At 35.8% G+C, this 13331-nt stretch overlaps 2 protein-coding genes across 3 annotated transcripts; both read left to right on the top strand.

The window, feature by feature from the left end:
- Window positions 1-2246: 2246 nt before the first annotated feature.
- Window positions 2247-3927, top strand: LOC103932815 (protein RADIALIS-like 3). Of its 2 annotated transcripts, none has more exons than XM_048575372.1 (2): window positions 2247-3028; window positions 3230-3678. In XM_048575372.1, the coding sequence occupies exon 1, from the start codon at window positions 2760-2762 to the stop codon at window positions 2988-2990; it is 231 nt and encodes a 76-aa protein (XP_048431329.1). In that variant the 5' UTR covers window positions 2247-2759; the 3' UTR covers window positions 2991-3028; window positions 3230-3678. The 2 variants fall into 2 exon arrangements, with proteins under 2 accessions (XP_048431329.1, XP_009340740.1); XM_009342465.3 differs by lacking the exon at window positions 3230-3678 and adding an exon at window positions 3775-3927 and having other exon boundaries at window positions 2265-3028.
- Window positions 3928-8007: 4080 nt separating this feature from the next.
- On the top strand, window positions 8008-13051 carry LOC103939213 (ATPase family AAA domain-containing protein 3). The gene is made up of 8 exons (XM_048575615.1): window positions 8008-8385; window positions 8845-8940; window positions 9378-9488; window positions 9732-10041; window positions 10475-10565; window positions 11156-11483; window positions 11990-12138; window positions 12371-13051. Exons 1-8 carry the CDS (start codon window positions 8098-8100, stop codon window positions 12876-12878), a joined length of 1881 nt encoding a protein of 626 aa, XP_048431572.1. The 5' UTR covers window positions 8008-8097; the 3' UTR covers window positions 12879-13051.
- Window positions 13052-13331: the final 280 nt, after the last annotated feature.

Genomic DNA, 13331 nt, shown 5'->3' with positions numbered 1-13331 from the left:
ACCATGAAAATTCATAGAGCACTCATAAGAAACTGATGGAGATGCAACAATCTAAGGGTAAAAGAAAAAGGAATACCTAGGCATGCATATTGCTTTTTGATGGACGTAGACTTGAGATGAGGTGATAAAGATTCCAAATCTGCAAATGAAGATTAATTATGTATGTATTTGAATTCTGAATGCAAGGACAAGTGGCAGTATATGAGCACAGATTCCCTCGCCACTTTCCAAAAGTCTCTCTCAATCAATCATATACATATACATATATATCAACCGACCTCAAGAATATCAAGTGGAACAACAAAATATCTAGATCTTTGTGGCAATTTTGTGAGGTTAATTTTAATTTGAGGGACTTGATCAACTAATTATTCAAATCTCCCTATGCTTCCCAGATCGCTGCTAATTATGTTATCAAACTATGAATTTGAATTATTGATTATATAAATTTTTGTACGGTCTAAATTCACAGTAACACAAACATTTCTCTAGCAACCTATGTAAATATAACAAGCTTCTGTTTGATGAATATTTCATAGTTGTTGGTTGTTGCTTACATGGTCAAAATGCCAAAATGTACAATGTGCAGCAATACATCAATGATTCGTTGAGAGAGTTGAAATCTAAGATTCTTAATCCTAGCCTCAGCTTTGTAAGCCAAAATTAAACAATCACAGATTCTAAGTTTTAAGCAATGGACCTAAAATAAATGCCACTTGCATGCAAAAGGGGGCAATAACCAATTGGCAATTTATATCAAGAATATCCCAAACATTCCAAGCGGCCATAGATTTATTTGGTCCAAGAATATGAGTCCATATAAATCTTGTTTGGAATAATATATAGCAAGTGGAATGGGAAGAATCAAGATCATCACCAAAGATATGTTTACTAGAGAAAAGAAAAATAAGATAATAAGCACAAAAATACATCTTGAAAAAGAAAGGAAAAAGATTTTTGCACACATTTTTCTCCTTGTGCCTCATGTTTATTTTCGTTAGTTTTTTTCTTTACTTTATTTGATTCAAAGGCTAGATATAAACAAGGAATGCATGAGGATAAAAAAAGATGTGTGGATTCATTTTCGAAAAGGAAATATCATCATCTAAGATTCGAATGTGGTCCAAATGAACGCACATTGACCTAAAATATTGAGTTGCTGTCAGCATGCATTGGATCTTTATACGTACCAAGTATAGCAGCTGTTTACTACCATTTTGTACATGAATTTTCGAAGTTTTGGATTCTTAAACCCCAAAGGGGAAGATATGGACCCTGTATATTGACACAATCTCAAATATCCAGCCTTGCCCATTTTCAGAGATAGGATGATGATGGAGAACATAAGGTAAAAACACAGAAAGGCAGTTCGCCCTGGCTTACTGAAGCCTTAGATCACGCAGAAAAGACTCGTCACATAAGGAAAACAGTTGCTTAAAAGTGAAAATTAAGCCTAAACTACAACATAAAACATGATGTATATGACATTTTTTTCAATTTCCCAAATGTCAGTACGTCACAAGGTGTCCCTCCGAAGCTAGAAAAAGAGTAAAACACAAAAACGATGGACTTGAAATTCGATCAAACATTATTTCTGAAGTTATTAAGATCACCAGAAACAAATCTTTACTTTGTTGATCGACCCTGTCGGATCAATAAAACTAGCAATTCAACCAACATTTTACCTTTGTGATTCTGTAAAGTTGACATTTTTTTTTTCTGCACAAGCTTCCATGTTTAGGGACAGTACCTAACAGCATATTAGTCAGTAATTAACATTTAATTGTGGCAAACAAATTGATGTCCAAATCAACAGTGTAGCAATGAAAAGCACCTTGTCCCAAAAGGGTCATTCCTTGTATCCTAATTTGGAAGCAATGCTGGAATATATACATCGTACATATAGCTTTAATTTGGCACCACTAGTTAGTGATGCTTAAGCTACCAGCAACTTCATTAAGAAGAAGAACCCATTTCCCTGATAATGCTGAAGTACTATATGGAACAAACAAAAAAAATCCTCCTTAACATATACCGACTTTTGATTTGAGGCTAAAAAAAACCGATAAAAATTTATAAAAAAAATTGAAAAAGAAACATGTATTTGCACGGAAGAAAAACTTACATATCGCATGTTGTATACCCATATACATACATATATATATATGTATATATCTGTTTTGTGACGAAAATTTGATAAGAGAGAGAGACAAAGAGGAATATACAACAGATTAAATGGAAGTTTCTCCCGTTTATGCCAGCCAACCAAGTACTGATAAATTATGTGTTTTCAGTTGCTCCAAAATTACCAGTACCGCAAAACGTGTTTTCCGTTGCTGCAAATTTACCAGTACTGCATAATTGAGACGAGTAATTGCAACAAGAAAGGAGGTCCAACTTGGTGGTAATTGATCAAGGAATATAGTTGGGGTAAATGAAAATAAAAAAACTAAATAAATAAATAAAGGGCCATCCCTTTCATACTGGATTCTCTTCTACCATTTGCATGTTCATCTTGTGGCTCTTAAGGGAACGTATCACTTCAAATTTTGCCCTTTCTGAAGATATATTCGGCCAACTGGCTTAACCCCACCAGTCCTTTTTAGTGCTTATCCTCCTGCTTATAAGGAGCTCACTTGCTTATCTTTCTTCTCAAGCCACTCCTTGACCTCAGTCTTCCTTGACTGAGAAAAATACAGCCCTTCCTTTCCTTTCTTAAGAAGTGCTTTTAGGTTTTTTTTTTTTTTGGAGAAGTGCTTATGATGGCTTCCAACTCACTCAGCTCCTCGTGGACTCCTAAGCAAAACAAACAGTTTGAAAAGGCCCTGGCTTTGTACGACAAGGACACCCCCGACCGCTGGCAGAAGGTTGCCAGAGCGGTCGGTGGGAAGTCTGCTGAGGAGGTGAAGCGGCACTATGAGCTCCTCATTGAGGATGTCAAGCACATTGAGTCTGGCAGAGTTCCGTTTCCTGATTATAGAGGGGAATAATACTAAGTCTTTCTCTCTTTGGACTTTGAATGGCAAAGGTACTTCACTAGTTCCCTTTCTTTTGTTTATATTTTTGTTTAAAGCATTTTGCTTACTAGTAATCCTTAACCAAATCATCTTCATTGGTAATTTGGTATGCCGTACTGAAATGAATTTAGATGCTGTTATACTATTGCATGCGTTATTCAGCTAATTAAAACACGTCACTATGCTCTCTTTCTATCTGTCTCCTCATGCAGTATGTTATATAAGACACAAAGAGAGGATCACGTAAGGAGAGAGATAGGAAGAGCGGAACTGACACAGGGACGTGGAAGTTTCTCTCCCTATTCAGAGATGTTACACCATGATTCTTGAATCTAATGAGAGAATAGTGCTGGTAGTTTCCAGTTAGCATGAGCAAGATGGGCATCACCATTTTGAGATGGGTGGTTGTGTGTATCTACTACTGCCTCCATTTCATTTCATGGTCCCCCAAAAACTTTTTTTGTGGGGACAATAGAAAAGTCGAGGAAACCGAACTCAATATTTTACCAAACCTTTCGGTCTCGAGTTGTGCACTTGCCCTCACATCTTATTCACGTGCTAGGCTTAACAGCCACACATGCTCTCACATCTTAAGCTCAAGAGATCACACAACGAGCACGATGAGAGTACCCCACATTAGATGTGAAATTCTTGCATCAAGTGTTTCAACGATTTTGCGTTCTTCACAATGTTCGCAGACTGTTTAGTTTTTTCTGCATACTAATACTTTTTGTTTCTCTTCTCTTCCACCTGGCAGGCTCTTGAAGTTTATGATTTCTAGCGTTTCCATGAAGTTCATCAAGAAACAAAGTTGTGAAAATTAGCAGATGCATGCAGATATGTATATGTAATTAAAGAAAACCAGTTGGTTTTATGTAGCTAAATTAACCATTGTCGTGGCTTTCGATCAGTGTATGAAGTACCGTATATTTGGTTTATGAATATTACGTTTGCAAAAAAGCCTATTCCTTTTATTTTCTGGTAAATCTATAAATGGAAGGGACATATGGAATAATCTTATCTCTTTCCCAATCTCATCCCTCTCCCTTACTACTATTGTCCAGCTTGAATTCCCCATCCTTAGGAAAAAAACTTGTATGGGACTTTGTTTGTCATTGGACTTTGCTGAGTGACACTACAATTCACTTAAAGCTCTACACGTGGCAAGTCTTACATATAATCTTTTATCATTCTTTTATATGTAAAATTCTCATAATTATTTTTTCTACCAATTAATGTACACCATACGATCAATCTAATGATTCATTTTTTTTCCTTCTTTTTCCCTTTTTTTTTCTTCCCAATTTTTTTTTTAAGAAAGTTATGCTGCCCAAAAAAGTTCTGCACCCCAAATATAGCAGGATCAATCTAAAGAGTTTATGTTTTGCCGTGAGTCTTCACTTTCTTCTCTCTCTCCCACTTCTCTCCCTCCAGTTTAATCCTTGTTTGGCCTGCCTTTATCCACGTTCCAAAATCTGGTGTGAGCATCGGTTCCCTACTCTCATCCCTCTTTTGATTTATCTCATGTAAATTTTTGTTTCAAGTTGCACTAATTATGTGGAATTTGAATCTGACTGCAGTTCTCTGCAATTTTTTTTCCCTTGAGTTTTCACTTTTATAATGGAAAGCAAATAAAGTATTCAAGTTCTTTAAAATTGACTACATGAGTTGCTTGACATTAAGGTTAAGAGAAGTTAGTAATGAAGGAGTTACTATCTATAAGCAACCAAAGAAGGTCAAAAAAGAGGAAACACAGTTGAGTTTATCTCTCATACTTCAATCCATATCATTTCCTGCTATTGTAAAATGTTTGAAGCTAAGGGCATATTTTGTCATCATGCTTTGAAGGTATTTGATTTGAGTCTACAATTTGTATTTAGAGAGAGAAGAAACAGTGAGGGAAGAAGATGACGGGGAAATTTTGGGAAGAAAAATGACAGAGAGGAGAAGAAGAAAAAAAAAATGAACAATTAGATTGATCTTATGATGTATATTAATTAGTAAGAAAAATAATTATGAGAATTATTATAAAGAATGATAAAAGATTATATTTAATAGTTGGAGAAAAACTTGTGTGGGGCTTAGCTTGCCACTGGATTTCGTTAAGTGACACTACAATCCACTCAAAACTCGCCACGTGGCAAGTCTTAAATATATTCTTTTATCATTCTTTTATATAAAATATCATTCTTTTATATTTAAAAATTTTATAATAATTTTTTTAACTAATTAATATATTATATATATTAATGTTATGTTTCCTTTTTTATTTCTTTCCCCCTATAATTTTTCTTCCCAAATCCACCCCACACCACACCCCCCCTTCCCCCCCCGGCCAACTTTGTTTTGCCGTAGATCTTAGGTTTTAGTACTCTCTCCCCTTTCTTTCTTTCCCAGTTTCGTTTCTTTCTTTCTTTTAAAAAAAAAAAGTTCTACACCCACTCAATTTTATCATGGAAAGCAACTAAGAATCTGTAAGTTTCTTTTCTTTCTTTATACAATAGTTACTTTGATCATGTGACATGAATAACCCACATATATAGATGTATTAGGGTTATTTTCTTTTCTTTTAATTGGGGGTTTTTGGGTTCGGGTGAGGTTTTTTGGATTTTTTATATTTATAATATGAATTAGGGTATCTGCTATGTTTGTTACCTTCTTTATTATGAGTCTTTAATTAATATATTAGTCTAATCTTTGATTTTTTTTTTTCAATTGATAGGTTGCTGCTGAGGCAATGGAGTTTCAAGAAGATCTGAAAATCAGAATGGTGGTGCATTCAGACGCTAAAGCTTACAAATTATTGGTTGCTTTCCATGATAAACTTGGAGTGGGTGCATAACTTTTTTTTTTTTTTTTAAAGAAAGAAAGAAATGAAACTGGGAAAGAAAGAAAGGGGAGGGAGTCCTAAGACCTACGGCAAAACAAAGTCGGGGGGGGGGGATTTGGGAAGAAAAAAAATAGGGGGAAAGAAATAAAAAGGAAACATAACATTAATATATATAATATATTAATTAGTTAAAAACATAATTATAAAAATTTTAAATATAAAAGAATGATGAAAGAATATATTTAAGACTTGCTACGTGGCGAGTTTTAAGTAGATTGTAGTGCCATTCAACGAAGTCTAGTGGCAAGCCAAGTCCCATACAAGTTTTTCTCTAATAGTTGCTATGTGGCGAGTTTTAATTGGATTGTAGTGCCACTCAGCAAAGTACAATGGTAAACCAAGCCCCACACAAGTTTTTCTCCATCATTAGACCATCTCCAACCATTGGGTTAAAACCTAAAATTTTTAACCCAGAGACAATTTTTCTGCTAACCTTTATGGGTTAAATTTTTAGCCCGAAATTAGTAAATAATGAATTTAGGATAATTTTTTTTCTTAAATAACTTAAAAAAAAAATATGTAGACTATCCTAATATAGTTTTATGAATATTTTTTCAACCTAAAAATATTTAGATTTCGATAAATATTGAAAAATTACTAAACTGACACCATGAAATTCGTGGAACACTATGAAAGAATATGAAACACAAGAATTTGTTTTAATTACCTTAGCCGTTGGATTTAAATTTGAACCGTTAGATTTTTTTTTTACTGTTAGATTTGATTATATTAGATCTTAACCCGTTAGATTTAATGAATTTATAAATATAAAACTAAAAAAAATTACCCATATATGGTGGGTCAACCCACGAACCTCAGGGATTCTGGCCTAAATTTGCCTCATGAATGAGTTTCAGATTAAAACTCATATTTATCTCAAAAGTTGGAGCAAATTTGGCGATATTTAGAACCTAAAATTTGAGTTTTACTCTAAAAGTTGAAGTAGCTCTTAGGAGGAGAGAATCTACGCGGTTGTATGTCCCTTTGCTTCTACAGTTGCAGTTGCAGTTGCAGTAAATATTTGTAGACACGTAAAGATTATACACTAAACTACAAGATAGATTATCGTGGTTTTTAATATGAAAATGAGATATGCACTACAAACAGTGTTTATACCGCATGGTACAAAAACTTGAGCTATACGGCAATCGAACCATGCAAACTGATGTGACTTTGAAGAGGAACAAAGATACGAATATTGGCTTAATTACATCAGCGTTAACAAAATCATGATAATTAAAAATAGTGATCCCTATTTAATTTGGTGGAATAAAAAAAGTTGACCTGATCGATTCTGGACTAAAGTATCCAACCAAAGAAAGATGGCCGTGACGGGCACGCAGTTGAATCCATGGCCATTGATGCATATTGGGCTTCATTGTTACGGTTGACAATCTACAACATTTCAACATGTGACTGATTACATTGGTATATTTTTACAATATAATCCCTGTTACCGACGTACGTTTATATGTGATTGAAAATCTACTGTGTGTCTATAGAGTGAGTATTCAGTATAATTGTTGCACCATAATTGAAAATATACTACATGTTTATGAAGTGAGTATTTAGTATGATTGTTGCACCATGATAGCAGACACATAAAGTGACAGCTTCTTGTCAATAACCGTAACATTTATCTTTTTTGGAACAATGAAAGAGATGGATCATGATCATGAGATACATGATAAACGTTCCCAACCACTCAATCACACGTTTCAGACACACAAAATTTTCTATCTTACATTCCTGTCATGTTAATGAGTTGTATTTAACAAACACTGATTTAACCAAATTGGCTACAATAGTGTGGTCCATCCTTTGTACTAAATTTCAAATTCTCTTCTTTGGAGTTTAGAGTTTAGATAAATTTAATGTAGTTATCTTATATATTTTTTTATTTAAATTTTACCCACAGTGCCTTAATTGAGAAAAATTGGGCCTAGAAGTCTCTAACATTGTTTCCCACGTCATATTTTCCCAAATTGGGCCCTCTTTTGCAGATCGCTTGATTGGTCAGGGCTTAAGCTCCTGGAAGCGACGAGCTTCCCTTCCCTTCCAATCTTCCCGTTTAAACCCTAGATTGCTCAGGGTTTAAGCTCCCACAGAAAATCTGAGAATTTTCAGTTTATAAGCGCCCATGAATTCTCGACCTTGAAGAAAAACCGATCAAATCTCCAACCTTTAGCCATGGTTGCTGCCTCGAAGCTATCTTCATGCATAGCAATGGCAGTCGCGGCTGTCTCCATGCCCGCGCTCTCCAGCCGCGCCTACGCCGACTCTCCCTTCCGATTTAATCCGTTCTCGTACTCTTCTCCTTCTCCTCCTCCGCCTTCTGCCGCTCCTGCGGACCAGAGCCCCAATGCGAAATCGGAACCGCAAGCTGAAGAGCCCAGAGGGTCGGGGTTCGATCCCGAGGCTCTCGAACGAGGTGCCAAAGCTCTCCGCGAAATCAATTCGTCTAAATTATCCAAGCAGGTCGTTTTTGTGTTCTTAATTTGTTATTTCTTTCTTTGTTAGTGGTTTTTTTTCCGTAGAAAAAATTGGAAAATTGTAGAAAACTTCAAATTTTTGTTTCTTTTTAGTCTTAGAGATTGATTGCATCTTTAAGGTTGGAAATGAGGCACGAGAATCGGAGTTCTTTAGTCCCGATTATTCCTTTAATTTTGTTCCGATACTTTCATTTCGAATGTTTTGAGGATGCGTTTGAATAGAAATTTAAAAGGACTGAATTTTATTTCTATGTGCTTCGATATTACTATGCCTGCGGTTTTGCTGCCTGCCCCGGTTTAAACTTAAGTACCGACCTTTGTTATTGTGGGAACCGAAGTGGCTTGAAGCATATTAATTGAAATGTGTTTTCTTCTTTTATTATGCTGAGGTTTCAATGCAACTGAATTAAAGGTGTTAATTTGGTCAACTGGTATTGTTTTCCAGGTTTTTAGTCTGATGAGGAGCCAGGAAAAAAGTCGCCTCACTGAGTTGGAAGCGGAGAAGGCTCATTTTGAAGCAATACAGGCTCAAAATGATCTTGTAAGTTACAAATTTACAATCCATGTTAAAACAGCAGTCATTTGTAAAATGTGGTTTTCTACAGTCCACTCGTCAAACAAATGAAGCGACTCATCTCAATCGTTTGGCACCTACAATTTTCTTTTCCAAACTGCCTTATCACAATTTTTTTTTCTTTCTAATAAAGTTTATTTGGTATTCTCACTGTGCAGAGTTTCACGGAAAATGCTTTGCATACATGAGGCATTTTCTTCGAATGTGCTTTAATGACGTTTAATTTTGTTTCCTGGTCATTTACTTTTTTATGGCATGGGTTAGGTTCTTTTTTTTGTCAGTAGCGAAACAGATAATGGTCTAGGTTTGTGGCATCTAGGTTTAGCAAATTGCAGATTTGTTTTGTTCTCTTTTATCTGCCTTAATACATTTTAACTTATACTGTGTAAATCTTTTGATGACAGGAAAGGAGTAAGAACATGGCTGAGGAACAACTAAATATACTGCAACAAGAAGCACAGGCAAAGGCTCAAATGCTTCGTATGGAAGATGAACATGCGAGGAATAGAATGAAGGTGCAAGCAGTAGAATAAATTATGTGTTCTTTTTCTAAAAAAGTTATGGGCCTGTTTGATTTTCTTCTTGGATCCAATTTCTTGTCTTGAAAAACAAAAAGTTGGATCCAAGAAGGATACCAAACAACCTCTATGTTAAATAGGACTTAGAGTTTGTATGTGCCTCAAGTTTTAATGCACTCTAAATCCTGGATTAGTGAAACCTTGGTCAAGTCTAACATTTTATTGTTTATTTGACTGCAGATGGATCATGAAAAGCAGAGGCAGAATAATGCTGAAATGCTTAGGATGCAAGAGGAGTCAAATATCCGAAAAGAGAGAGCAAGACTTGCTACTGAGGCACAGAAGCAAGAGCAGCAGCGCCAAACTGAAAGAGAGAAACATGAATTAGAACTAAAAAACATAGAAGCAGAAGCCATTGCAAACGCTAAAGGTCGGGCCCATGAAGCAAAACTGAATGCAGAACTTAACAGGAATATGCTTCTAGATCAGATGAATGGTGAAAAAGAAAAATGGCTTGCTGCAATCAATACAACTTTTAGTCACATTGAAGGTATCCAGAACTGAGTAGATGCTTTTAAGTTATAAGAAGAAATATTGATACTCATAGTACATACATGAATAAGCAACTATTGTATAAGACAGATGCTCCTGGGTTCTTTCTGTCCAATCAGATTCCTTTTATTATTTCTTTATGTTTTTTGGCATAACTGTCCGTGAATGGTGCGATTGTCACTGGCCAAAGTTGTTCCCAATATCCCCTTTGCTGGGTTACTGCCCCTGGTTATGTAGGGTTAGGGTTACTGGATTTTAAAATGTGGGTGGTTAAGGGGTGAGTAAAATCTTGTCTCTTTTAATTTCTCTGGTGGATGGCAATAGTGCCAATTTTAGCTTGAGGTCAATGGAACAGAATATTTGTTTGATCTCTTTATTTTTATTTTTGTGAAATGCTGATGATATAACTGTTTCTCATCTGCTATCTGCAGGGGGCATTAGAACTTTGCTGACTGATAGGAATAAGTTGGTTATGACCGTTGGGGGTGCTACAGCAGTGGCTGCAGGTGTTTATACAACTAGGTTTGTATGCTCTTCTTTTCGTTGCAATTTCACCTATTTCGAGTTTCTTAAACAAGGATGCTTCAGGTTACAATTCCTTATGTACACGATCTTATTTTGTTGCCCTATTATTCTTCTTGGCATATTTCAACTTTATTAGGATGCAAATGGGTTTAATATTGAAGGGAGGACAGAGTGTATAAGTCAGTACGCTACTTCCATAACCTCCCCCACTTAAACTGAAAATGTAAAAAAGTGGATAGCATGGAAAGTGCTACCCTTTTTATTTGGTGTATTGAAGACCTAGTGTATAAGTCAGTACGCTACTTCCATAACCTCCCCTCTTGTTGTACACTACCAAACTAAACAGTTGGCACCTTCCGAACATGCTACTGTATTTCTACTTATGTGATATTCATTACATAGGTTGATAGATAATAAGTTTTAGTCTCTCTTTATTATGATGTCAAGTTGGTCATAATGCCTTTTACTTTATTGATCTGATGAGCTTTTAGTGGAATTGTGATATTAAGTTCTTTCATCCATTTTAGTGATGATTGTATTGCTTAATGATGTGCCAACTAATTGCTTTTTAACTTAATTTTTTACAGAGAAGGTTCTAGAGTTATATGGGGATATGTCAACCGCCTGCTAGGGCAGCCATCTCTGATTCGAGAATCATCCATTGCAAGATTTCCAGGTTCAGAGATGCTTTCTCTAGCAAAGAATAAAGTTTTAAATTACAGTACTGGATCTTCGCAAGGTAAGAATGGTCTTGCAAATATCATTCTCCATCCTTCGTTGCAGAGCAGAATAGAGCACCTTGCTCGAGCTACAGCAAACACTAAGGCTCACCAGGCCCCCTTTCGCAACATGATGTTTTATGGCCCCCCTGGCACTGGTAAAACCATGGTTGCAAGAGAAATAGCTCGAAAATCGGTATTACACTGATCCATAGACTTCTCTTTACCATCGTGCTCATTTCTGTCTTACTCAAACCTTTTATATGGTCTACTACCTAGCGGGGACTCCACCTGTGTCTTAGTGACAACTTATCGGGACCATTAGTTTTTTGGTGGGGAGATCTTTGTAGGTCAAATGAATGGAACTTGTTGAACAATTAGGAGGTTCAGTTTATTATCTGTTAAAATGGGATGTTTATTCTCATCAATTTTTGTTTTTGTTTTAGAAGTTGAATTTCTTGATACTAGGATCTAGGATCCAAGTTCTTGCCAATTACTAGCACTCCAAAAATCTCATTCTACACTCCTCATAAGTATATTTTTTCTTCCAAATATAGAAAGTTTGGAGTGTAGAATGAGATTTTTGGAGTGCCAATAACAATTCCCCATATATATATATATATATATATATATATATATAGGAGTTATTCTGAAAAAATTGGAAGTTCTCAAGATGACAGTTTTTGATCCTTTTGAATGCAGGGTTTGGATTATGCTATGATGACTGGAGGAGATGTTGCACCCTTGGGTGCACAGGCTGTTACTAAGATTCATCAGATATTTGATTGGGCTAAAAATTCAAAAAAAGGTCTACTGCTTTTTATTGACGAGGCAGATGCTTTCCTATGCGAGTAAGTTCAGTTTTTCCTTCGTTGGTTAATGGTTATATTTATGTTCTACATTTTATTGTTACAGAGACTGTTCTCGTCTAAAACTTTTCTTTGACAAAACTTGGGAGTTAACTTCCATTAGTTTATATTTTTGGAGGTTACTGTCATCTTCACTCATATGTGTGTGTGTATACGTATACATATATATTATATACAAGCTCAGCCTCTTGTGAATTGTTTGATCCCATGCCAGGAGAAACAGTACACACATGAGCGAAGCTCAACGTAGTGCTCTAAATGCATTGCTCTTCCGAACTGGAGACCAATCAAGAGACATCGTTCTAGTACTTGCCACAAACAGGCCAGGAGATCTTGACAGCGCTATCACTGACAGGATGGATGAAGTGATTGAGTTCCCACTTCCTGGAGAGGAGGAACGATTCAAACTTTTGAAGCTATACTTGAACAAATATCTTGCTGATGAAGGCAAAAGCTCCAAGTCAGGCATTTTCCTCAAGAAGAAACCTCAAAAGATTGTGATAAAGGATGTGTCTGATGATCTGATCCGAGAGGCTGCACGTAAGACAGAAGGGTTCTCTGGCCGTGAGATAGCTAAACTCATGGCCAGTGTCCAAGCAGCCGTGTATGGACGCGAAGACTGTGTACTGGATTCGCAATTGTTTGAGGAAATTGTAGATTATAAAGTTACAGAGCACCACCAAAGAATGAAACTAGCAGCTGAAGGTGGTCATCCGGCTTAGCTATGGAATTTTATTCCCCGGCTCAGTTGATAGAGAAGTAGGAATCCGGCATCTATCAAAACCCCAGATGGTAGAAATTCGTAGTGTGAATTTATATTTCGCATTCGATGTATTGAAATAAGTTATTCATTCAGTCTTTTGTTAAATTAGTTGATGAAGCATGTTTCCTAACAGAGTTAGTGCTCGTTTAAAAGTGTTTTTAAAATTACTGAAAGCGGTTGAAAATATTTTTGAAACTAATTCTTACTAAAAATCCATGTGCATTCACCAAAAGTGCATTCAGTCATTTTAAAAAACACTTGTAAATGAGCCCTTAATTTCCGTAGTTTCCATAGTTCACTTTCTCATTTTTGTTCTAATCGATATGATTCATCCTTCAATAAGAAAAAAAAATAAGAAGAATGAGTATAATGTCATACTATGTCTCTTCTTTCTCAATTTCTTATGATATGC

This window comes from the organism of the source record quoted next, unplaced genomic scaffold (assembly GCF_019419815.1).
Source record: "Pyrus x bretschneideri cultivar Hongxiangsu unplaced genomic scaffold, Pyrus_bretschneideri_v1 Contig8, whole genome shotgun sequence".
In the NCBI taxonomy this organism is placed as follows: domain Eukaryota; kingdom Viridiplantae; phylum Streptophyta; class Magnoliopsida; order Rosales; family Rosaceae; genus Pyrus; species Pyrus x bretschneideri.
Note: the sequence above shows the minus strand (reverse complement) of the source record. Positions and strands in the feature narration are given on the sequence as shown.

What these genes read in the sequence shown, in the direction of transcription:
- LOC103932815 (XM_009342465.3), top strand. Translation starts at nt 2,760, where the DNA reads ATGATGGCTTCCAACTCACTCAGCTCCTCGTGGACTCCTAAGCAAAAC.
- LOC103939213 (XM_048575615.1), top strand. Translation starts at nt 8,098, where the DNA reads ATGGTTGCTGCCTCGAAGCTATCTTCATGCATAGCAATGGCAGTCGCG. An exon ending in AACTTTTAGTCACATTGAAG is followed by an intron (nt 10,042 to 10,474) that starts GTATCCAGAACT and finishes TGCTATCTGCAG; the next exon opens with GGGGCATTAGAACTTTGCTG. An exon ending in GCAGGTGTTTATACAACTAG is followed by an intron (nt 10,566 to 11,155) that starts GTTTGTATGCTC and finishes AATTTTTTACAG; the next exon opens with AGAAGGTTCTAGAGTTATAT.